The sequence below is a fragment of the Ciconia boyciana genome, chromosome 1 (genome assembly GCF_034638445.1).
Source record: "Ciconia boyciana chromosome 1, ASM3463844v1, whole genome shotgun sequence".
In the NCBI taxonomy this organism is placed as follows: Eukaryota; Metazoa; Chordata; class Aves; order Ciconiiformes; family Ciconiidae; genus Ciconia; species Ciconia boyciana.
In genome coordinates this window covers 17,079,330-17,105,499 of record NC_132934.1, presented here as the reverse complement: position 1 = coordinate 17,105,499, position 26,170 = coordinate 17,079,330, and the positions used below count along the sequence as shown (strand labels likewise).

General features: G+C 38.6%; 1 protein-coding gene across 2 annotated transcripts in view; it reads right to left on the bottom strand.

Annotated features, from left to right (window-relative positions):
• Nucleotides 1–26,170, bottom strand: part of SLC2A13 (solute carrier family 2 member 13) — a 211,696-nt gene that overhangs the window by 82,169 nt on the left and 103,357 nt on the right. For both annotated transcript variants that reach the window (XM_072859919.1, XM_072859915.1), the window contains exons 5-6: nt 14,277–14,440; nt 9,190–9,310 (exon numbers count right to left, since the gene is read on the bottom strand). In XM_072859919.1, the coding sequence (XP_072716020.1) occupies nt 9,190–9,310; nt 14,277–14,440 (285 nt within the window). The remainder of the gene's footprint in view (nt 1–9,189; nt 9,311–14,276; nt 14,441–26,170) is intronic.

Sequence of the window (26,170 nt, the reverse complement as noted above, 5' to 3'; positions counted from 1 at the left end):
CCTCTTCATCTGGCCAAATGGGAATATCTGATGTCTAGAAAGCCTGACAGCACTAACTTCAAGGTCCCTTGCTAGCAGTTTCTTGTCAGCCTGAGCACCACCACCTTTCAGGATGCTCTGCTCCAGAGCAGCCTGCCCAATGAACTGTTCCTGAGGTTATAGGTTGATCCCAAAGGTCACAAATCCCTCCTCTTTCACAGAGAATTTAAAATATATAGAAGAATAATTAATTGGCTAACTGTGCACATTTCTCTTGATACTAAAATTACTGGCTTTTTTTTCTTAACAGTGTAGTTTACTAGCCTCCAGTGCAGTCTCTCTGACCTGCTAAAGTGACTTTCCAGATGCCAATGAAAAGTTCACAATTGCTTCTTCCCCTGCTTTTTCCCCACTGCTTAGAATACTCCATACTTACATTTGGTTTGTCATTGTATTTTGTGCTTTAAATTTGTAAAATGACCTTGTAAGTAATGACTTTCCTACAACTCTCAGGAGTCTCTTAATTTGAGCTGCAAATTGTACCTTGCCACTTTTTATTGAGTGATTTAGCAGTAAAAGGCCTTTGCCCAGTGCCCTTGCTCTGCAAGTGCTGTTTCTCTTTTTGTCAGATTATTTTGTCTTTTTCAAGCTGAATCTCAATTTCTGAATTGTTCATTTCAAAACATTTCATCAATTTTCACTTTTGCCACATTTTAAGGAACTTTTGACTTTGCCTTCCATATTCTGTTATCCAATTATAAAACTATATTAATATGTTACTATCATCCGGTTACAGAAATACAAACTGAGCTTGATAATATATTATGGACTGTGTAGTTCTTTTCCAGAATGTAACACCTGATTTCATAATACTCTACTACATGGGTAGCATGAACAGCCTCTCAGAGTATCAAAATGTCCACAAATGCGGATGTTTCTTGGGGATGGACTCCTCCTACGTGTTTTGGATTCATCAGCCTCACTGAGCACATGCTGCACAATCAGCCCTTGTATGTGAAGAAGTAGCTGTACGTGAAAATCTGACGTGCTTGCAACATGCAAGACATTTTGCTCATGCCCTGTCTTATCCACAGAATAAATTCCACCATTGTGAGCTTGTTGAACCCACTGCTCCGGCTCTGCATGAGGCAAGTATTCATATTCCTGAACAACGTTTTCCTCATAGAACTGCAGGAACAATAAAAAAACACCTCAGGCAGGAAAGGCTCGATGTAGGGACAGGAAGGTCTTACAGTATCTACTGAGGATTAGCACACACCACCCAAAGAGAACATAAGCTGCAAATCACCACAGGCTGGAAAGGACTGTCACTTTGTGCTGCTTTCTACTCTTTCCAGCTTGCTGTTTGCCATACTGGAGACGTGATCCTAGGCCAGGTGGATCTTTCATCCTACTTGGTATGCCCTCAGGTTTACTCTTTGCTCTGAAGATTGGTTATGCACACAATCCTCTACCTCCCTTAGCATGTGGTGTAGTTGCTTTCCAGCTCTTTATAGAAAAACAACAGATTGGAATCAAGCTTTCCTTGCTTCTGTGCTTGTATTCTCCTATCTACAACCAGAGAATGCCTCTTCCTCTAGCCCCAACTGAAAGAAAATGCCCAAGATAGCTGAGCTGAGTATTACCGGTCAGAGCATGCCTACCCAACTGGACTCCACAAGGGACACAGACAACTGATGAATCCAAATAAGAAAAACAGCCAAGATATTTAACTCAACAAAAATATAAGGACTTTTGGGCAAATACTGCAGTAGATTTATCAGCTCTGTTGACACACGAGGACATTGGTGCATTTAGCTTTCAGCCAGCTACACAATTAAAGAGCTTAGGGTTTTTTTGGTAAATGGCTTACTTCATTTTTATACATAAACTCATTTCAGTTAGGTACTAGGACCTCGTTTAAAACTGCCTGATGCTTGTGTCTGAGGTCTTGTGCTGTTTGCACATGCTTCACTGCACCTCAGGCATGAAATCAAGCACTTCTGATGATTCCTGTGTTGCTTCCAAAAGCTAACCATTAAATTCCAATTAAATATCACTGGCCAAGAATATAGGGAATGCTTTAAATAGTTAAAATGCATGGTAACTGCAAGATACCACTTAAAGCTGTTGTATCTGGGACACAGAAAATACAATATTTAACAAAGAATGAGAAAAACCCACTCGGACTTCAAGAGCACTTTCCTGAGATAATAGGAGACCAAATGACAGAAGTTTAGCTACTGAGGCCTCCTGGCAGTCTGTTAGGTAACACATGTATCCACTCAGTGATGTCCATAAGGAAAAGCTACCTTTTATAATCACAGTACTCATATGCTACCTGCAGTTCTGTACTTTACCATGCATTTACTCCAATAGATCTAAATCACAGTTACATTCAGGTATGATCAACCCTTCCCCATCTTCAAATCAGGCTCCTGCTCCACCTAGTCCACTGAGGCTGTTCTTCAGTGACTCCTTCCTAGACAAGTTCCAGACCAGTGCTGAATCCTTATCCTTCTTGATATGCCAGCCACATATAAATACATTAGCTCTCTCCAAACTTTCCTTAAACCCTCTTTTCCAAAGACTCACAAGCCTCAACTAAACTCAATTTACATTAACTCAGAGCAACTGTTTTCAGCTTCTTGGTGTTTGCTACTTCTGCTTTAGACCTGAAGAGGACCCCGATGGCTCATCCATTTTTCCTACCTATCATAGTCCTATAAAGGAAACTACTCTCTACAAGCCTTGCTTTGCTTAACTCCTTAGATCATCATGGCTACACCACTACTACTATAAGCACCTTGACAGCAGACTGTGCTGGAATGCTGACACCACATGAAAAGTGTCCTGATCTACTGGCACGTCTTGTCTTTGATGGTCTTTTTTTCTGAATTTATATAGCCCCCAGCACAACAGCTTCCTGATTTATGCCTGGAACTGAGCAACACAGACAATAAATCACAGAAACAGCTGACTTACATGCACCTTTATCTTGAGTGTAATGGCAGTCTCCGTAGAATACTTTGCTTTTAAAACTACTCTTCTGAAGAGACCCTACACATACATACTATACTCCCAGCTTCTGGGCAGATCAGATACAAGCCTTGTTCAAACTTGATTAAAATCATCCTTGTGTGACTAAAACCCGCAGATGACAAAGTATAACACCATCACTCTGGAAGTGATGATTATTTTGATTATTTTACAAAATAATTCCCTAAGCATTGTTTCAGTTTTTGTTAAACAGAGAAGTCGGAGATGTGAACTGTTAATAGGTTACTATATGAGTATCACCCTGTTCCCTCAGTAATGCAGAATTTGATTCAAAGACAAAGTAAGTGGAAATGTTAACAATGGTTACAGGGTCTACATTATACTCACAGATGTTATAGTTCAGGTAAGTCACTTTTCAGATCTTTGTGTTTAAATTGATGAGAGGAGTTTTTCCTCATTCACATTAAAGATGCTTACTACATGGAACTGACGTATTCCTTCCTATCCCTTATGATTTTAAATTAAATTACAAGTTTTGATTGATAGGAGCAACATGCCAGCAGATGGAAAATTATTACCAAGTGATATATCCTTATATTATCTCCTTAATAAATTTCAAGACTATGTCGAGGTCATTTTACAGTTCTACAACATAAACTGTCTATCAGAATTTTAATTATATTTCATAAGAGCTGGCAAAAGCATTCTCAAACATGTTTATCTCTTTACATACTCATAATTTTCTGACCTTAATAGCAGAAACACATCACTATATTTATTACTGCAATTCTCAGTTATCAGAATGACCAGTAGCTCAGTCACTTTGACATTAGAAATATTAGAAATGAGAATCATATTTTTAAAAATACTGGTTCTGTGATGCAGTGACAGTATGAAGAATACTGATGTCTAGTTTGCAGATAAATCTGACTGGCAATGAGTTAACTCAACAAAATAAAGTACAACAGCTAATATACTTACTATATGTATCCTAAGGCTATTAAATACAATAAAACCAGTTTCAGTTACTAGGTTAGCTGAGCTTTTCAGGACTGATCCCAATTATATACTTTTGCTAAATTCATAAAGAAAATATATATTTCTGCCTATTAGCTATCTCATAAAATTGCTATGTAAGAGTACTAAATATTGGTGCCTTCATCTCAGTGGTGTGTACTTGCACGATGAGCATCACCCACGTGAGGGTGAATAACTCAAAGATGAACAACAGAGCCCTTGTGTGTTCCACACAGCTGGCACCGCCTGTATTATTTTAATCAAACTCTGAAGACAATCAGCTCGGGAAGGAACCTGAGAAAGTTCTTGTGCACAAGTATCATTCCCCTAGGATATGAGCCTCAGGGTTAACCTAAGCTTAACACAAAAGTTACTACTTTCATATAGTAGCTGAGGTGAAAAATACTGCTTAAGCAGAACAATTTCACATTATATCTTCTACAGCTGACCACATCTCAAGAAGTGCAGTAAGAGAGACAGAGACATGAATGAAAGGAGACAAAAAGACCAAGAATACAAGGCAACAGGACAACAGTCGTTTTCCAGAAATGGGTGAATGTCCCAGAGAAGCGTAGAGGGGGATGGTCACACCTTTGATGCTTTAAAGATTGGGAAAAGGCAGCAGGGTAGCTAGTGCACAAGCCCTAACCTTGACCTCCTTCCAGAACCAGGCAAGTCCCCAGTAAAAAACGGAATATCTTTATAGAGTTTTGAGTAGTCAGAATAATAATAGGAATGGCTAGCTTTTTTAATTTTTAAAATTAAAAATTTGGGACAATGCTCTTTTGTACTCCTAAATTTACCTCTGAGCTTCTCTGTGGCCTTGATGATAAGTAACAGATCACAGCTGCTGAAGAGATTACAATCAAAGAAGAGAAGTGGTCACATTGCAAACATCTATACAACCTTACACAGGTTGAGTGTGAAAATGGAGTTTGATTTAAGGATGGCTGTCCTGGTTTCAGCTGGAATAGAGTTAATTTTCTTCCTAGTGGCTGGTATAGTGCTGTGTTTTGGATTTAACATGAGAATAATATTGGTAACACACTGATGTTTTTTAGTTGTTGCTAAGTAGTGCTTACACTACTCAAGGACTTTTCAGCTTCCCATGCTCTGCCAGGTGCACAAGAAGCTGGGAGGGGGAACAGCCAAACTGGCCCAAGGGCTATTCCATACCATATGGCGTCATGCTCAGTATAGAAACTGGGGGCAGTTGGCTGGGAGGCAGCAATCGCTGCTCGGGGACGGGCTGGGCATCGGTCAGCGGGCGGTGAGCGGTTGCATTACTTGTTTTTTCCTGGGTTTTGTTCCTCTCTCACTCTCTTGTTTTCCTTTTCATCACAATCCCCCCCTCAATGCATATGCTTTCTTACTTTTGCTCTTTCGACTCCCTCCCCCGTCCCACCAGGGCGGAGGGTGAGCGAGCAGCTGTGTGGTACTTAATTGCTGACTGGGGCTAAACCACAACAATGGCACACAGATGAGCATTCGCCTTGCCTTTCCTCAGTGAGACACCCATCCACTTCCACCTGTGGGGTGGCAAAGAGAATTTCAGCGTTCAGGGTGTCCTGCTGGGTTTGTGTTATTTCCATGGTGTCCTTGTGAATGAGGATTACATTCAATTTTTTTCAGTGATTTACAGATCATTTTTTGGCTGTTGACCAACTATGACACTAAAGGTTTCTACACCAAAAGGAAATATTTTACTTGATATTTGCAGCCTATCTTACTGGTTTGTTTTCTGCAAGCATGTACAGGTAACCTGTATCTCTCTTTGCATGGCACAGCTCTTTCAGAATGTAGTATTCAAGGTGCTTTTTTGAATCAGGACAGTGACCGTGTTCTTTATCTGCTAGTCTTTTCTATCTTCATTGTTATTCTAGCAGCAGGAATTAATCTGTGCAGAGGAATACGGAGCTGAGGGAACAACAAACAAACAGTTTGTAGTAGCTCTAAGGCTTCTGTAACGGACACCCACACTTACTCTAACCCAACCGATTTGCAAACATAAAAAGCATCTTTACTCTGCATAGTACCAGTCAAACTTTTGTCAGCAGAATACATTTTACTGATGATTTTATAACTTATAAATATATTTTGTCAAAGACAAATACAAGTTATATTCAGGAAACACCCCCATACTCTGAGATGGCCAAGCTGCAAATGGGTTTAGACTCCGACTAAGCATACCTCACCTCAGAGCAGCACTGCATCACCCTTAGATGAAGGAGACTATGAGCTGCATTTCTGTAGGCACATATATTTAAAAATGGTTACGGTGGCTACAGGGAGATGGCATTACGTGTTGATCTTCTGAAGTCCTGCTGTCTTTTGCTGTTCCAAAACTTTCTGAGACCTCTTTTCAAGGCTTGCAAGATACAATGCTAAGCAATATGAGATACCAGCAGTTACACTGAAGCAAGCTAAAATACAGATTAAACAGCAAGAGACCACCGCTCTTGAGTTGCTTCATTTTACTTTGATTGGATACCTTATTTGTAACTATCCCTACAGTAACATTTGCTACCCTACATGGTAGCTATCTGTACAGCTCCTTCAATGCCATTATTCTTAGAGTAGCATAGAAAATATGCAAGACTGGCATTACGCAGAGTAGACTTTTACTTCCAAATTCTCAGGTTTGAGAATCTCTTTGACCCAACTCCGTAACTGCCATGGGGAATACCTTCAGGGCCAAAAAGGAGAGAGGCGAGCCTCACAAATTACAGCCCAGCCTTTAGCTTTCCTTTCATTTGTAGTCCCCACCTCCTCTTCCTTCCAAGACCATGTATGTTATGCTGAAGTTCTCCTAACCCAAGTGGAATGGTGAAGACACCATCTACTTTCTCATGAGAAAAACATTTAAAAATATTTAATTCAGGTTATTGACCATGTGCACAGAAAGCAGGCATACCCGTATCCTGAATGGCCACTTTTCCAAGTCGAATATAATGTACGCCTGTATGCCATCCCCTCCAGAAATAATTTAGATAAAGGAATAAATTAGTATATATTCTCTATGTGTAGCTACAAGAGCTTGGCAGAAAGGCATGCTGAAACTAAGATCCTCTGGAGATATCACTGGAGACAAAATGTTTAAAATGTTTTTCTTCCCTTGATCCATGCCAGAATCAAACAATATTTCTTGCACTTACTGATCCCTTGGCTGAAGACACATGGAATTTTGAGGCTTCCTGGTATGGAGTCAGTGGCTGATATCACCTCCCAAACGGACACTAGTATTCATGATGCTGAAGGAATATTCTTCCTCCAGCTCTAGCAAGGTCAGGGTTTGGTGATGTTTTGAAGCATGAAAATTGATATCTCAAATATAGTTTTAGATACACAAGTGTGTAAGTTGTTATTAACCATATAAATGCCATTTTTTAAAAAAAACCTTTTAAATAGTGGGTGCTGTAGCCTAATTCTGTGATCTGTGGGCAACTGCATCCATTTATTAGTTTCAACTCTCTTGGCTTTTGTGTCTCTACCAAGGTATACTATAAGATTAAAATGGGAGCAACTAAAGCTTTCTCATCTGTTGCTCATTATTTCACATCCCCTTCTACATGGTTACTTTTCTCTGTAATCTAAGAGAACTCCTCCTATTTCAAAATATTCCCAAATGAAAATATTTCAGTTCTTTTATTGCTCTTTTTCTAGACCCTTTGAACTTCTATCATAACTGCTTTTGCTCACTTCATGTCAGAAACAGAAATTATGACAGATTAAAATATTCCAATAATTCATGAAACAACATGCCTTTACTAGAACTATCTGCTTTAATTTTTCATGCTTTTGCCTGTAAGTGCACACTGGGCAAGCCGCAACTAGTCTAAATGTTCTTCCTGACTAGCTGTGGTTAACTGGAAAATGAAAACTCTGTCGAATAATTTTTCATTACTTCTTAAGGTGGACTAATCATATTTCTTCTACACAGATTTTATACCGTTTCAGGTTATATAATCATCTGGCTTTATTAGATAACAAATAATGAGTTCTGCAAATGGTGCATCTGTGCTCTCCAGACATCCTTTCCAAATAGTTAACTTAAGTCCTACGCAAATCCTTTTGACATCCTACTATTAATGTTATCTTATTCTGTAAAGAGAGCATTTGGAAGCTCTTCCCCTCTTTGCATCTTTTAACCAGATTACTTGCCATTTGAAAAAGCTGTATAGGCACATCTCAAAAATTGCAAAATATAGTTGAGTCTGCAGTAGAAAACAAGTAAAAATACAGTTTTTGCATGTAGGGATCCTCATACCTGGTAGTATCTAATGTTGCAGTTATTAGCGTCTATTTACACTCTTTTGAAGACCTTCTGTCCCCTTCCCAGGGGTCTATAAAGGGTCTATAAAGATCCTCAGAATCTTTCACCTAAGACATTGTGCTGGCCTATGAAAAGCCATGAACTATATTTCTAGCCAACACCGCTAGGAAACTAGAAGCGTACCTCATTTCTTGATATTTATCTCTTGCAAACACATGTAAAACAGATTTTGAACATAAGTAAGAATTTCTTCAGCCATTTAACTAGTCTTCTCTCAACAGGGAATTTTCTAGTCTGCCAGCTAAATGAACATAAGAGCACTCGCACGTGAATAAAACCCACAAAATACAGAAAATGACACATTCCTAATACCCTAGAAGTAATGTTATTTGAAACTATGATTACATATGAAAGTGCATCTTCTACCCACTATAGAAAAAAAGGTCCAAAAAAATCACATTTGTTTTAATTGTTAATTGATCTGTAATTATCTGAAGACTATTTTTTTTTCCGCTCAGGAAGACAAAAGGCAAGGAACACATCTTCTTGACAAGTTTACAGCTGTTATACATGACAAATCTATAAGGAGACAGCAAGCATATTTACAATTACTTTTAAAATATTCCTAACTTTACATCCACTATAAATTGCAGCAGATGTGATATAACAGAGGAGATCTCAAGTGTGGAGTTTGCTGCTTAACCACCTTATTTAGTCCAAGAAACTCCAAAGGATTATTCAGAGCATGTAAGCAGAGTCTAATTTTCTCTATTGAGGGAAGTTAGGATTTTAACTTTAGGTATCTAGATTAGTTCCTCGTACTAGACTTTGTGAATAATTATCTATTACTTACACTAGGTTGTAAAAATTAATTGGAAATAATCTTCAAGAAGATTGGATGAATGATCATGAAATCTCACCTGTATTTTGTGCAGGTAGAGTTTTGATGTGAAGGATCTGGTGGATTAAGTGTGATCCTTGGCGAGACCTGAGCTGATAGCAAAAATCCCGAAGCTAGGATAATGAGTGCTACAGCAGTACCTAAAAATACAGATAAAGAACAATGTGATACTTTTCTCCAGAGTACATGAAATAATTCTCTATTGAACTGAACTATGCTTGGGAAAGCAAGGCACCCCATTACTATGCATACAGCATTTGCTAAGGAGTTGTGATGAGAACCTAAGAAAAATACCCTTTGCTACATCCACATCTTGAATTAGGTTAAATGTGAAAGTCAAGTGCATCAGGTTTAATGTCCAGATATTAAATTAATAGGTTGAGACTCTTTTTTTTTTTTTTTTTTTTTTTTAATATGTGGAATTGAAGACTGCAGGAATGAACAGATATATTCTTTTTGGTGTTGAAAATAATGCTGTAAAGGTAAAATTTAATAGTGACTTTGAAATCACCACGCTTCTTCCCACTCCCACACCCAGACTTGCAGGCTTTCCTGTAAAATAGAAAATAGCATCAGCTTTTTCATTGACTCTACTTCCCTTTGTGAAACGAAATTTGACTTTTCATAAAAACACCACCAAAAAGCCCAACTGCAATTTCCAATCTTGTTTCAAAGAGCCCATATAACATCTTCTAGGAAAGAGCCCTCTTCCATCTATTTGCTCCTGTCCCCCCCAACAAACTCCTTGTGCACAAGCTGGGCAAAATGATGAGAGGGAAGATGGCAATAAAGGTTCATACTTTGTGCAACGGGCCGTTACTAGAACATAACCCATAGTTTTCCTACCTTATTTGTCACACATACACAACATGCTGTATCATTTTAATGAAAACTGATATACTTCACTACTCATGATACTACTGCAACTATCCCAAACTCAGGCTTATAAAACCTTTACATCTTGCTATTCAACGAGGCATCGAGTTCTATGTTGTATAAAATACCCTGTATACCTATTTGTATACTCACTATTTCTGTGGCATGTTTTATTTGAGAGGTCATATATAACATGTATAGCCTGATCTAAAAATACAAAACCAGTAATTACGTTATTTGTGAGTTAGTTACAAATGATCTAATAACATTATCCTTACCATACAAAAACAGACTTACAAACCACTGAAGCGCATCCCAGTTGGAAGGCAGCATACATTTAGAGGTGTGCAGTGATATAGATTAATGGTTGAGGGCAAATGAAGGATACTGTATTCAATTCCAAATACTCCTCATCATCCCTTTCCTCTGTATGTTAGAAGCATGTAAGTAATTTTCTCAGAAATGCATCTGTGCAAACCTTTAGAAATGCCACTACATTAAAAACCTTAACATGTCACTCTGGTAATCTGTAAGAAATTACACATTACCTGCTTTTTATTTTGGGGGGGCGGTTTTTTGGTGGATGGTGGGCAGAGGGGATGTTTGGCAGTTTCAGGGGTGGGTTTGATGGTGATTTTAAAGAAAAAAGCAAGAGTTTCCTAGCAGGCAAACCCACCAAGTATGTGAAAAACTTCTTCTGAAATATAAATAATATCTTAAGTACCAAGATCTGTGTAATAAAATTATTCATGAATGTGTCTGTGCAGCAGCCATGGCTAATAGGCATGAATATGCACGAACTGGAAATGATTGGACCACCCATTTACCTGAGCCAAGGCAATTAAGACCTTAAACTCAATCACAAACTATACGTGGAGAAAGCATCTACCCACCATAAAATGTGATTTCAGTTTATTCTATACTTGGCTTTGTACTGCTATGGCTAGTAGGTACGTTAATAATCCCAGTTTTCTGGGCAGGCTGGATATTGCTCTAGATTTACTGTACTTTCAAAATGCCATAAACCAGACAGCAAATATCTTTAGACAGGGCCTATAATCTTATTTATATTCATTCTAAATATGCTTTGTCTGTCTTTTAAGTTAACCAAATACACTAACACTCCCTTCCAGTACCTCTGCAAATGTCTTATTTCTTTGGAAAAGTACAGAACATGTAAACTTGGCAAATGAAGTTTATTATATATTTTCATTCTGTGGGAAGTTTGTCTATGATGAACAAAACCATACAATTACAGTACATCATTAGCTGAGATTAAAAAAAAAAAAAGGAAATATCCTGAAGATATTTTAGATCCTCTCTGTCACAAAAAGAGATACAAATTGTCCAATGCCCAAATACCACCATACTCTCAAATTGATAATTTCTGAAGGGGAAAAGGGAAACACAAATAAAATGGACACTGCATTTGTCAAAATTCCTGCATGTTTCCCAATTAACAGCTTTGAAGAAAGAAATTGAAGAAAAAGAGCAAAAGAAAGATAAAAAAATGATGCCAAGATATAAAATGAGTGAATAGGAAACTAAGAGGAATCAGTAACTGCAGTGAAGAGAACTAACAAGGTGTGATTTATTCTTTTTTTTTTTTTTGGGGGGGGGGGCAGATGGAGTTTACTATAATTTTCCTAATGCTTCTGGATCTATCCGAAAGGCTCAATTTTTCAAAAGTTGCTAATATTTTGAAAATTACAAAGATACATTAAATTAAATGTAAAATAGCTCTTTCCCAAATATTTTCAGAAAGCAGGAAAAGCTGCACGAGTTTACAAAATTAAATTACAGTATGTTGGCTTTTAATCAAAATATTAATGTTACTATCTCTCTACTGATTATTCTTGCAGCTTATCATCTAACAAACATCAAATCAATTAACCTTTATCAAAAAACCCCCCACACCCTTGCAGCAGCAGGCAAAGGTAGTAGTTTTGTCCTCATTCTATGTAATGGGAGACTGGGGCATACCTGGCTTCTCCAAAGACCAGAGAAGCAACCAGTAACAACTCAGTGTGAAAGTCAATGTCCTTAGAAATGCAAACCAAAGTAGAGCAATAAAATATAATCTACCCCATGAGAAAACTCATCATGGAAAACAAATCCATCAGCAGATTTAGTAATTATCATTTTATTAAAGAGCCCTCTTGCTAAGGAAAACACATGATATCCACCACTACCTCAATCAAAGTGTCAAACATTGCATAAAAAACATTCTAAATAGTACAGAGATGACATATGATTTCTTTACTGTCATTATTTGTATATTCCTTAAGGAGGGACCGTATGGTAAAGAACACAGCAAGCAATGCAGCATGGATCAAGTGATGCTGCAGACCAGCAACTGACCACAGAAGGACCAAGAATATTTTTACCAAACAATTACTGTGTGTCCAAAGATCACAAACAAATAACTCTTAACTGCATGATTTTCCTTCATTAATTCTGTGTCTTATTTCTATATTCTTCTCTGTTCTATGACTAATATGCTTTGTAAGAGACATTTATATCTATATTTCAACTGTATGACCTTTGAACATGTTAACCAGAGCCAAAAAGCAAAAGAGTTCTGTGATTGTATGAAAAGTCCACATGGGAATCACACCTATAAGCAATAAACTCCTGATGGGCTGGCCAGATGTATGAGGTATGGGGGTCAAATATATAAACATGTAAATACTCTATTCCCATAGAGTATAAAGGAGAGGCAGCACCCAAGAACCAGAAGTACCAGTGCAGTGCAAGGAGAGAGCCACTTCGCAGAAAGACAAGAAAACAGACAAGTACCATAGGGGAAAAAGGGTATTGAGCATAAGGAATGGTACAGAACTGGGTCTTTCCCCTCTGAAAGACTTGGCACTGGCTGGAGACATAGAAGAACTTACAGGGGAGATGTATTTTAACTGATCTGGAGGCAGACTGTGATACAAGTAGCGATTTGAGATTTGAGATTATGAGGAACGTTCTTTTCCAATCTCCTCTGTCATGACTACATTTCTGAACTTGGATTGTGAAAAACACTTCAGATTTCTCGACTCCAAATCAAAATGGTAACACTCCAAATACACATTTGGAGTGTATTTGGAAATGCCAAATTGCCAAATTACCAACTTGGAAATACCAAATTGCCTCCAAACTGCATGTTTTAATTTACAAATTTGGGTAACTGTATCAAACCAGATGCGACACTGTGCCATCACTGTTTTGCCTATATACATGCATTCAAATACTGCAAGTGTAGATTAACTCGCATCCCTTGGGAACTGCAGATGGCCAGCGACTTGGCAGGTGGTCCCCCACTCTGCTGTGTTGCATTAACTAGAAGTTTGGATCCCTGACAGAGACAACAGAACAAAATATGGAGACATTAAACCTTCCCAGCTAAACACTTGTGAACATTATTTCAAGAGGAGCAGGAACTGTTTCTCTCTTCCAAACCCTTGGAAACACCTGAACCTTTCAGACGTTCAGCCACAGGCAGGTATCGGTCACAGATCACTTCAGCCAGAACAAGCATGTAACGCGGGAGCAAGCAGGGACTCATTGAGTAAATGGCAGAACGCGGCTGAGAGTAGGCAAGACTGCTCACTCTGCCTTTTCCTGCTTCCCAGAGATGGCAACGTGATGAGTTACAGTGTTTGAATATTTGAAAAAAATGCACTAAAAGACAGAATTCTGTCTGTTAGTATCTCATACAAGGAGATGAATTAAAATCTCACTAGTGTAGGTAAGGTATTTACTGTACTTATTTGAGATAACTATGCAAAGAACTGCATTAGTTTTTAAAAAGTGCTGGAATGGCTGTGATACGCTTTCTCTAGTAGTTCTTGATAAGATGTTCTGAATTCACATTAATGAGCCAGAAATTACATATCACATATACACGTATGAGATTTAAAAACTAACCAGGTGTGAAGTTCCAAGCATTTGATTCCTCATACTGAAAAAAAAGCATAAAAAGCTAAATGAAAACATTGTCAAACATGGCTTGAAGGAGAAACTGCACCTGAAAAACAAACATGCTAAACCTCCATTTTTGAAATTAGCCTTTTGCTGTGGTACTATACTACTATTCTTGAAAAGCTGTATGATTTCAGGGAGAAGACGTGAATACTGTTATTTTAAAGAGGACTACTCTGATAAAATTAGCACTTGAAATTTTATTTTCATTTTAGTAGTAATTATGAGAAATATACAATACACTAATTAAGCACTCACCTGTTAAGCTACCAAGTGTAAGTTTCCGGCGACCCATTCTTTCAACGAGCCAGACGCCCACGAGAGTAAAAATGAAGTTTATAAATGCTGTCAGTGCAGCCAGCCAGATTGCAAGCCTGTCGTCTTCGACTCCTGACATCTGCAAAATGGTAGCACTGTAGTACCTGCGAGCAGAAGGAGAGACAAATACAAACACTGCTGATTTCAATTTGGCTGATGTTATAGTTTCCGATTTTAAATCGAAAAAGACCATAACAAATACCAAGTGTGACCTCCTGCATAATGCAGCCACAGACTGACACCCAATTACCCTGGGAAATCAGGCATAACCAAGGCATAACTTGCGCTTGACTAAAGTTTTGACTGGAAGACATCAGGAGACGAATTGCTTTTCCCTTGCCTGTTTATATTTTCAATGGTCAATCATATTCTGCTAGAAATGGGGTTGCATTTTTAATTTAAATAAATCCGGCTTTCAAATCCAGCTGTTGCTTTGTGCTGTATCTTTTTTCTGCCAAAACATGCAGGATTTTAGCACTCTGTGTAGTGTCTAGGGAAAGATAGCTCAAAAATCAAATACGTTTTCACTCCTGCTAAAGGTCATACAGTACTAACCTATGGCATCCAACATGCTGCCAGTGACACTTGCAACCTCCTGGTTTTAGGTTTTGCAGTTTTATTTCACTGACACTGAAGTGCCCGAAACCTTCTCTTTTGTATTACTTTTGTCTTAACCAGAATATGATTGCTTTGAAATGCCTTAGCACCACGTTGCAGGGATGTGAATCTACACCCAACAGGAGAATTTGACAGAAGTTTCCACTTCTCTCTAAAACGAATCAACTGTTCCACACAAACAGTAACTCAGAAATAAATTAACTGAGCAAAATGAAAAGGGAAAAAAAAAGGAAGCCTTCTACCATTTTTCACAGAGATCAAATGAGCACAGATATTGTGCCTATGTTCTCAGGGAGAGCTAAATATACCTTCAAGAAAACACATGGGTAGTAAGTAGTTTTGTTCATGCTGCAGAAGCACTTTTAATCCTGTTCTATTAACTTGTGCTGACTGAAATACTGAATATTCAAGCCCTCAAATACCCAGCAGCCTCTAGGCTTTCACACAGTAATAACCATAAAAAATGTCAAAACTCACTCTTTTTTTTTTCCTGGTCAAAACGGAGCTTGCTTTAAATGTTCCCTTGTTGTCTTAATGCCTAGATATGTTATCCTCAGAAATTTTAGTTGTCCACATTTTTCTATTCTAAGCATAAAACACTTTTTATTTCAAATCTATAATCCACGATGGACAATATGCTCCACTGACTACTTGCAAAAGTGCTTGAGCCATTTAAGACACTACCAGCCATAAATGATTGCGCCTATGGCTGGATGTTACTGCCTCGCCCGTTGGCTAAGACTAGCTATTTAGATCCTCCCAGCTCCCTTCCTCAGCTCCTCTTCCCCACCAGTACAGCCATTTGAGGCCATGCCTACACAACCAACTCGTGGTGCAGCAGGAGAGGACCTCCAGAGTGAACCTGTTGGTACTGAGGACCCAGTATCTACATACACATGAGTTTTGAGCCTGGCTCCGTGGTCTGCCTGCCCATTACCGACTGCAATGCCATGTCCAGGCTCATTTCATCTGAAAGAGCTGCACACTCTGAGATCCCTGCAAGGGTGTGAATCTTGGAGAGACAAAGATTCATGAAGGATAGACATCATGTGAATCAAAATGCTAATGTTAATGCGTCCTCACTTCTTAAGGCTCTCTCAATTAGATTGCTAACTGCCTTTCAAAACTTACATCGTACTGCACTGTTCTAGTCACCAAAATCATCCAAATGGTCTCTGATCTCCCAATACATCTTTCTTTTCCTTCTTAAGGGTAGGAAAATAACCATAAATGTCAAGTCTTGGCCCGCTGACACCTACTATGAAACTCCTATTTACTTCCACCAGACAAGGTTTCAGGAAGCCACATTTAACTCCACGCATCTAAATCTTCTCAAAACCCCATTCTACTGGGAAGTCAGAAATTGCCAGTTGTCAGCAGCAATATATCGCGTACCGATTCTATATGGTTAAAAAAGCAAAGAATAAAGAATCACATAAAAGCATGTAGAGATATGCTGCCTGATATAGACAAACAGGCACCTTCTGCCCCTGACATTCCTTCTGGTTGCTTATTGCACTCACTGGTTATATATTCTCAACTAGAAGCTTACTGCTTATCCATAAATAAACAACATATTTCATTTCTACAGAAAATAAACCAGGGAAATTTAGATTCTGCAAATCTAAATGCCAGGGAGATTTAGATTCTGCAAATCCAAATGCCAAGCTACCAAAGCCTGGGTGCTGGGCAATGATATTCATGTTTATTATGGCACAGCAATCTAATTTGAAAAATTTGCATAGATTATGATAACTACCTAAATATATTTGCCTATGTTTACCTATTTCAGTATGCCCAATTTTTATACCAACCTGTGCAGCCCTAACTGCTTATTAATGTAACAAGATGACAGGTCTTTTTAATTTCTTCCTGATGAGGAAAAAAACTATGTGGCAGAAAAAGGTCAAGTTGTGATGTTATACAACCACTGTGAATACTGCAGTTCCTGCACGGAATGCAATTTCAGTGACAAAGTCGTGCAGTCCTAGTTTATTTTCTAAAATGTAAAGAAAATGACAAAGCACATGTATCCTTGGAATTTTTAAGCAAGTACTGTATCTTAGAAAGCAAATAAATACAGACAATTACAAAGCCACACAAAGTAATTGAGTCGGATATATACAGAAAGATTTTAATATTGATCACTTCTGAGGATGTCAAAATTATGAAGTTGTTCTATCAAGAGTTGCTGTACATTAAAAAAAAAACCTGAAACATTTCTACATTCAAGAATCCTCAGTCTAATCCTTTGACTATATACCGAAAATGCACAGTATTGGAGGAAATGAAGCACCCTCACTTTCCTCTCTCTTCTCCTTTAAAGAGTCAATATTTTTTTAAAGCAACGACATTCCAATGTTTAAAGAAAAGGAGAATTTCCACCCTTCAAGCAGGTCTTACAGACAATTCCAGATGCATCAGGGTTCCCAGGTTAGCCCATTCAGCAGCAGAGAAGCAGCCCACCATGCCAGGCTTTGTAGCTCTCAATCAAAAAAAAAAAAAAAAAAAAAAAAAAAAAGACAGACCATCGATAAGCTGCCATCACAGCTTTGATTGCCCCCATCTTTCACAAGGGGCTGCTCCAGCCCATCTGTTATATTGAGTCTACTCCAACTAAGTTTCTGTCTAAGGATGACAGCCTTTTTGGACAGAATTTGTAATACTTGTAAAATTAATGAATAAATCTAAGTAACTCAGAAGTACCTTTCAACATCTTGAAAACATGTACATTTTTGCTTTTAAGAAAACAAAAACAGAGTACTCTGGCACTGCTTTGCAAGGGTTTGTTAACATTTTCTAGCACAATACTTTGGAAATCACTGTCCAACTACTCAAACCACTGAGTCCAAGAAAATCAGTCCCTAGAGATAACGAAACTCTATCTTTTTTCTCAACTCAACTGAAATAATGCAAAGTGAAATGGCAAGTAGTGCAATAGCCAAGAAGCAAATGATTAAGTATTGAAGAAAATCCAAAATGGTGGCAATTTCGACAGATTTACATGTTCTTTGTCTGCAACTGTGCATGAACAAAGATCCTCTCCTTCTGCTCTATCAGTTTATTATATGTTACAATTATTGGACTAAGACAAAAGTATTCATAACAAAACATGCTTCACATTCACAAAATTGCGTTTCTTTTAGACCTTCATCCTGTTTCTCTGCTCCTTTAGGAATTACTAAAGCTTATTCCCATCAAGTTTGATGATTTCCAGCAGGAGAACTGCATTAGATGTGTCCAGGCTGGGCCAGGTGGGCAGTGTTACTGGACTAGGTACCGAGGGCACTGCAGCTTCCCCGGCCCCGTGCAGCAGGGCTATCGCACTGAGGGAACCCTGGTCACACCCTCCTCCTGCTTACAGCCCTGACTAGAGTGACTCGTGCTGCCAAGCATAAGACAAAGCGTAGTTATTTTAAAAACAGTGATATATTACAACCTATATACACATGGAATATAGAGCCCTGTCCCCCAGGTGACTTTTGAAGTGGTGAGAGGTTCAGGTTAGAAGCAGCAAGTCCATGTTTTCAGGTATGGACACTTGCAGGCTGGCCATGGTGCCATCTATCAAGCCAGGCAGCTGCATTAGCATAAGACTATGCCAACACCAACCGGGAAGCTGGACCATTTAGATACCATCTTGTAAAAAAATCTGAGGGACTAATGCTAATTCAAATTTCACACTGATTCAAACAAAAGTGTCCCACTCAACTTACAAGTCTTCTAATTTGTTTCATGTTTCCCTCCTTTTGCAAACTATCCCACATTCCTGCAAATACAGTTATAACCTTCTCCAAGATAGCTTGTTCTTCTGACACATGCTTTGAATACACACATTACGACAACAATGAGGAAAATAGGTTAAGCCATCCGTCACATTTCACCTTTGGGTGATAAAAGATCATGGTGATTTTACATCTTGCTAACCTGAACAGCAACAGCCCAACAAATGGCATTGCCATGGTGTAGAATACAGAACCTCCACAGCAATACAACGCTTGGCAGTGGCTGGCTGAGCTTGCCGCGTCCCACTTGCTGCAGCCAGAGGGGTTGGGGAAAGACCCCATGCTCGTACATACAGGTCCCGAATCTTTGCATCTACTCAAAGGCTTGATGTGAATTTGCACTTGATATTCTTTTTGCTGAACTGAAAATGCATTTGTATAATAGTACTATTATTATTAACTGTTTTAATCCTGCAGACGTACGCACCTTCCTCTTTAGGCTTTTGTTTGCAGCTTGAACGCAAGTGTTCACAACAATCTTATCGTGTCTAGCATTTCTGAAGATTCAGAGGTGCTGAAGAAACAAGAAGCACAAGCCAGGAAACTCCCATTGGTATTACCATTGCTGGAAAGAGGCCAGGCACATCGAGTAACTGCAGTTTACTGCAAGGACTACATAAGCTTGAGAATACCTTCTAGAGCAAAGAAGGCCTGTAGACAGAGCAAGCTTGCATCTGCCTGTCCCACCCATTTACGCCTACGTCATGAAAGGGATTTAATCAAGAAAGTTTAAGTTGACACTTTCATCACTAAGGGCCTACAGAATTACCGTGGCTTCACCAATATGTTAAACTGTGGCAACTCATCTGTGTAGATGAACTCACAGAAAGAGCAGGAGGAAGCAAGAGCAGCATATGGGAAATTAGATACCAAAGTACTGGAAATGAAAACAAGATAGGAAGAAGTTGATATATCTGGAAGGAGCCAGGTGTGGAGGCTCTCCGATAGGAGGGATGCTATGGCCCTGCTAAGCACCATATGAAGCCTGGGGAAGGGAAACAGGCACATTGGCAAGGTGCTGTAGAAGCAGCAAAGTAAAAATATCCCTTGGTTAGACTTGTTTGAAATAAGGATTGCAGAGTGATATAGCAGCATTTGATGATATAATTGGAGTGTCGGATAATGTGGTTCAGCTCCCCAGCTTCGTGTTCTGCACACCACAGTGATAAGGGAGATACAGCAGTTTCAAGTCACAGAGGTTGCATTCAGAGCAACCACGGACACCAGCCTGGAGACCTGGGCAGTTATCGAAACTCTGCTGCTTCCCTGTCTACATCCCTAATCATGTCTGCCTTATCTCTTACCTTGCTTTTTAAACCCCCTGCTTGAGCAGGTGGATTTGACCAGATGACCTCCAGAGGTCCCTTCCAACCTCAACCAGTCTCTGATTCTGTGAAACACAAATTTGATCGCCTCCTTTCTGAACTCCTATAATATAAATTAGTAATATTAATATCAACAGTAGCACTGATATTATGAAATATCTGAGCACAGATCTACTTTTCAATGGGAACTGCCTTTGCCAGACAAAAGTTTGTTGATGCTGAATCTCCATTAGCTATGGATAATGAAAATGGAAAAGTCACAGCAAGGATAAGATCTAACCTTATCTTTGACATTAGACATATAATAAAGTTGATCACAAAAGCTGTAAAAATCCATTTCATCACTACGATTCGGCATCAGTCCCAGGACTATCACTTTAGTCAGTTTACAGCCCTTAGATTCCTTAAAAAAATAAAACCTTAAAACATCAACTGTTAAGTTGAAAAACAGAATATCGAACAACCTCAACCACCCTCTGAAAGCCCATATAGTGACAGATGGGGCAAACCTGTCCAGCCAAACTAGTTCTGTCAGGTCTTGTATGATGCCCTCACAATGTCTGCTCTCCTTTGATCCAACTTGATTGTAAACTTTTTAGTCATCTTTTCACTTACTTAACTTTTGAAAATTATGCAGACAGCCTCTTGCTTGAAACTGCATGACTTGATTGCTTTCCCCTTTAGCACGTATACCACCTTCCTTCAATTTGTATTTTGAAAGCGTACCTCATGACCTATACTTGTGCCCTACTGCAGACTGGCAGCACCTGAAACACCATGATTAGCTTGTCTCAAGGTTCTGCTCTGCACAGTACTGTTTCAGTGCCAGTCCCTCCTGTGTTCTAAAACAGTAACAGTTGTTATGTTTCAAAAATATTAGTAAACCTGGTTTCACCTTATGCATTTAAAAATCACAGAGAATGTGAACAATGATACTTACACAAGAAAATATTGTGTATTTAAATATATATTACTCCATGTGCAATTATATACACATACATACACACACAAACTTTGTGGCTAATACCATTCTGTTAAACGTAATGCATCTTGTTTTACTTCACGTGATGAATCGCTTCAGCAGGGAACATTTTGTCATATCTGCTGTTGTCTTCCAAAAGATACTTAACAATAAATTTAATCAATTATAAGATGTTGCTGTTTGTGCATGTCAGCAGCATCTCTCGTGGCACAGATGAGATGTGCCTGTATGACAATGTACAAACAACAAGTCTTTTATCATCTATCCACTGGACGTCAATAAGACCCTTCCAGCTCATTAGCTCCAAAGGCAACCGGACTTCAGCTATAAAACAGGACTACTGGATACATGTACCTTTATTTTCAGGTTAAGAAGGCAAAATATCTAAGGACTAGATCCTGAAATCTTACTGAAGCAGACTCTGCGGCTTTACAGGATTTCAATTTAAGACCAACAGTTGAATATTCTTTCCCATACTTCCATTTCTGAAGTCCTGAAGAGCTCTCTGAGGAAAAGGTTGCTCTATCATCTCAAAGTCTATACTGGATTTTTCAAAAAGAGTGCCTGGGAGGCAACCTGGGGGAGTGCCACTGTACACTTACCTACTGTAATTATACCTTCAAATTCCCCATTTAGCAGTAATGATGTATTGTGTTGTAAATGCTTTCAGCATAGAGTGAAATGACATAGTGAATGTCATTTATTACAATCAGTATATTTTGCTAATAAAACCCCTCAGCATTTGGTACTGTCTGACAGATAATTCTTTACACCCAATATGTTCTTTGATTCACCACACATTATCCACGTGCAAGGCACATGTAAAGATTTTAAGGATCACCATTTAATTATGTTAAGAAAACACTGGATTTTTTTTTAGTGTCCAGAGAGACTAAATTCTATAGCTATTAAGCAAAGTAAGTGTACCAGTGTTTGACAGGAATTAAAAATACCTTTAAAGGCTTAAGATCACCAAGATACACAAAGGAATTCACTTCCCTAATTTAATGGGATACTGTCACACAGCTATTGGCTCATTTGAAAATACTGTTGCAGTATCTGCTGTGAGATTGGAGAAAAATTCCTTTTAAGTTTTTTTTTTTGCTTATTTGCTCTGCACCAGATACATCTCTGCACACAGCCAGAGTGCTTTTCATGCTCAGGCATTTCACTCATTTATGTGGGTCCTTCACAGGTCTCACCTGAAACTATGGGGGAGGGAAATTATTTTCTTCTTCATAACAGAAAAATGGTACAATACAAGGAGCATTTAGAACTATTATTTAAAAGGGAAAAAAAAGGCAGAAAAATAATACCAACCCCCCGCATAAGTCTGTAACAGGCAAAGTGCTCTGTAAATTCAAGGAGAGAACCCTATAGTTAAATCCACTGAAGAAGCAGGTTGAATTTAACTGGAGAGTTAAACTGAAGAGTAAGAGGCAGAGCTGGAAATTAAATGAAAGCACTGGGAGGAACAAAGTCTTGACACTCCTCTTCTCAAAACAGAGATGCAGTTTCCACCACAGAACAAATAGGCTGGACTCCGTAACACCTATAAGCTTAGCATTGCAATAAAAGGCAAAATAATGTCAACTTTCTCACCTTGGCTTCACTGTGTGCAGTCAATATACAACCGTCTAACTCTTCAGCGGAACCTTTATGAAAGAGAACCACCACCATCATCCCTATTTTATAAATGGAGACCACTGAGGCCTTTGGGAAGAGGAGGAAGACGGATGACTATCTGCAGTTATCCACCAGTACTACCTGCAGCAGGATAATGACACTCCAGAGTCTCACTGCAGATAAGTGCTCTCTGCAAATTAGTAAGCATAAAAGCAAGGAAAGAAAATCCCCCAGGTGTTTCACAAAATATATCTCATTCAATTATTCATTTATCCTGACAACTTCAGTTTAATTTACATTATGTTTAATATTTCAGAGTGTTCTAATGCTGGAAGGCACTAATGCCTGCCATAAGCTGTCTGGGATCCCAAAAAAACAAATCAGTCCTCATTAAAATCAATAGACTTGCTAAATGTACATAGCATTAAAAAAAAATTTAAAAAAATAAATAAAAAATCAAGCTATCCCCTTTGTTTAAGCCAAGCCCCGAGGCAAACAAAGGGACTATACACACCATGGTCTCGCTATAAGAGCCAGAAGTTAGCAAGCTGAGAGTAATGGGATCTCCAAAGGTAATGAAAAAAATGAACCAGGCTTTCTTTTGAACCTAGTTCATAGATGCTTTCTCAAGAAAGAGCAAGCTTCTGTGCTACATATTGATTTATCTTTTGGGAAAAAATGTACTACTACTAATTTTTGCTTATGAATAATAAAAAGATAACTACAATTTAACCCCAACTTTTCACCCATGGTTTAGTATCTGAATGGAATCATGCTAAATGCCCCAAACTTCCCTTCCAGGCAGGCAGAAGGAAAATCATATGTTAATAAATGCACTATAAAGTGTTTAATAAAAAAGTAATTTCAAGGATCTGTTCTTTAAAGAATCTGATCTTATGGTCATTTTTCAGTTTAAAAAAAAAGTGGATTTTTTCATGCACGGCAAGACAGTGTTATTCAGTTTGCACAGAGCTTCTTTTCAGATAGTACATCTGCAAAATATTGCACCTCTAGTTCTTTTATTCACCCCAGCAGTGGGTCAGATTCCCCACATACGCTCTGTGGAGCTTTTTATAGGCCAGCTCTTAGTAACCCTGTTGGTGGAGCTTCCTGGGGAAACCATTTCACATTTTATTAGACAGTACTGAAATAACTGCCTAAAGGTACCATACTGACACCTACCACTGGAGTATCTGAGCTTTGTTTACATTTTTCCTAATTATAAACATTTGACAAATACGTATGTATTTAGAATAATAATTTCAGTATATACAAATGGGAACTACATAAAAGTGTCTGCTTAAAAATAGCCCTTTCCACGGCCAAGATACATGACTCAATCTTGAGAGCATTAGCCCCACTGTTCCCCTTACCAACAAATTCATTAATATACATACATGTATCTTCTTGTAGAAGGAGATAAGCATGGCACAACTACTTGGGAGAATGCAGCTAGTTCAGAGTGATTAGATAGGACCAATAGCTCACAAATGATATCTCTAACATTTTGTGCCAGTTCTTCAAAGACCATGGTACTGTACACACCAGAGATGGTACTGCATCCACACAGTGAAGACAGGTAGTATGTAATTAGAAGCTGTAGAATACACATTAAATAAATGAATCTTACAGCCACAAGGCTGCAAAGCCCTAATTTGGCCTTTGATGGTGTAATGAAATACCACACAATCTTTACAGATCTTTACAGATGTGACCACATTACTGTCCATTTATTTGGCTACTGATTCCTGATCTCCGCTCCCTTAGCCCTGTGGTGGTCTGAGCCACCATGTCAGACCAGCTCCTGCCCCTTTTCCTCTGTCCCAGAAGCTCTGTCAGGCTCCTGCTCTCTTACCATCCTACCATTTTGCTCCGTGCACAGAGTAAATTATTGCTGGTATCTTCTCATTTCTGAATGCTTCATCTTGCACTCCTGCTATTCACTTAACAACTTTTTAAAAATGTAATTTAAAAAAAACACCAAACCAAACCAAACAAAACCAACCCCTGCCCCACTCCAACAAAAAAACCCCCAACAAACAACCCGCCCCCCCTCCTTCACTCCTCCAATTCATGTATTTTCAAGTAAGAGGTATCTTATGAAAGCTCAGCAGCTAAACACAGGATACTACATTTCAAAAGAAAAATACTTCCTTCCATGAAATCACACTTTATTCTTTTTTTAAATGAGTAAGTTCACTTACAGACAACATACCATTATGAATCCAAAAGTTTACAGAGTTTTAAATGCTCATACAAAACAGGAAACATAATCTTTGGAAATCTCCCAAATCTATAACTATCTTACTAAAAACTCAGTCTTCCATATACAGAACTTTATTTCCATATTGAAATCATACAAATGATCAAAATAATTTGTCTACGGCATATAAAAATAGTTAATATTCCAGTGACACTACAAGTATTAATTTATATGTGAAATCTTATTAATATTCTATCCTTTTCAATTTTAATTAGAAGAAGTTGCATTAATAACGTTTATTTTGCACAGCTTAGCATTTTTAGAGCTCAAGCCATGAGAATGATTGTAATGAATTCTTGCTAAGAATCCACAAAATTGGTCTAAAATAATGCATAGGTCACTGTAGTCTTCTGATCGCCAAGAAAAACTTAACAGAGACATAGTAAAGCCTTTGTGGCTATCAAGCTATAAATTTATTTATTTAAAGATACTGATTGACCTTCTAATACAGATTTCCTAAGAACTTTTAAATCCAAGTCTTCCCTATTTTCTAGAAATCAATCATGAATTGCTGTATCAAGCCTCCTTTCTTAGGTTGCTGAACTACACGATTGTGTCAATTTTAAAACCGAGGGAAACCAAAACTGCCCTTCAGCTTCCCAGTGTCTTGTCCCAGTGTCACAATTATCAAAGCCAAGTGGCCAGAGACAATTAAGAATGGAGCACCTAGAAAGCTCAAAACCAACAGTAAAAACCCAAAAGTTCTCTAGTGTCTTAAAGGCTCTGGGTTTCTTTGGATCACGTTTCAAATACTTGAATACAACATCCCTGTCCGTCCAGAAGAACAAGTGTCAGGCCAGACAATGGGCTGCACTTCTGGAAAGGCAAGAGGATGCACAAGGGAAAAAACTAATTTAACCAGAAATTAGGCTACTGAGATGACTGACTGTCAAGGGATTCCAGCAATGAAAAGAAAACAGAAAAAGATATGACCAATAGCAGAATATATTGCTGGGGATACAGGGTTGGACAAAGGACAGCAGAAATGAGGAAGTCAAGAGTTAACAACCCAGTGAGGAAAAACTCATCTGCAAGGTAAGTGAGGTTGACAAAGGCCCTGACACGTGGTGCAGGATGGCACCAAAGGCAGCGCCCAAGCATACAGCAACGCAGCCAGTGCTGTGCCATGGAAGGCTCTAGCATTGCTATATCGTTAGGGAGCAGGTCTTAAAGCCACTGCGATGACCCTAAGACATACACCCAGTGACGCTGGACTAAATGGTGGAAGCCTACTT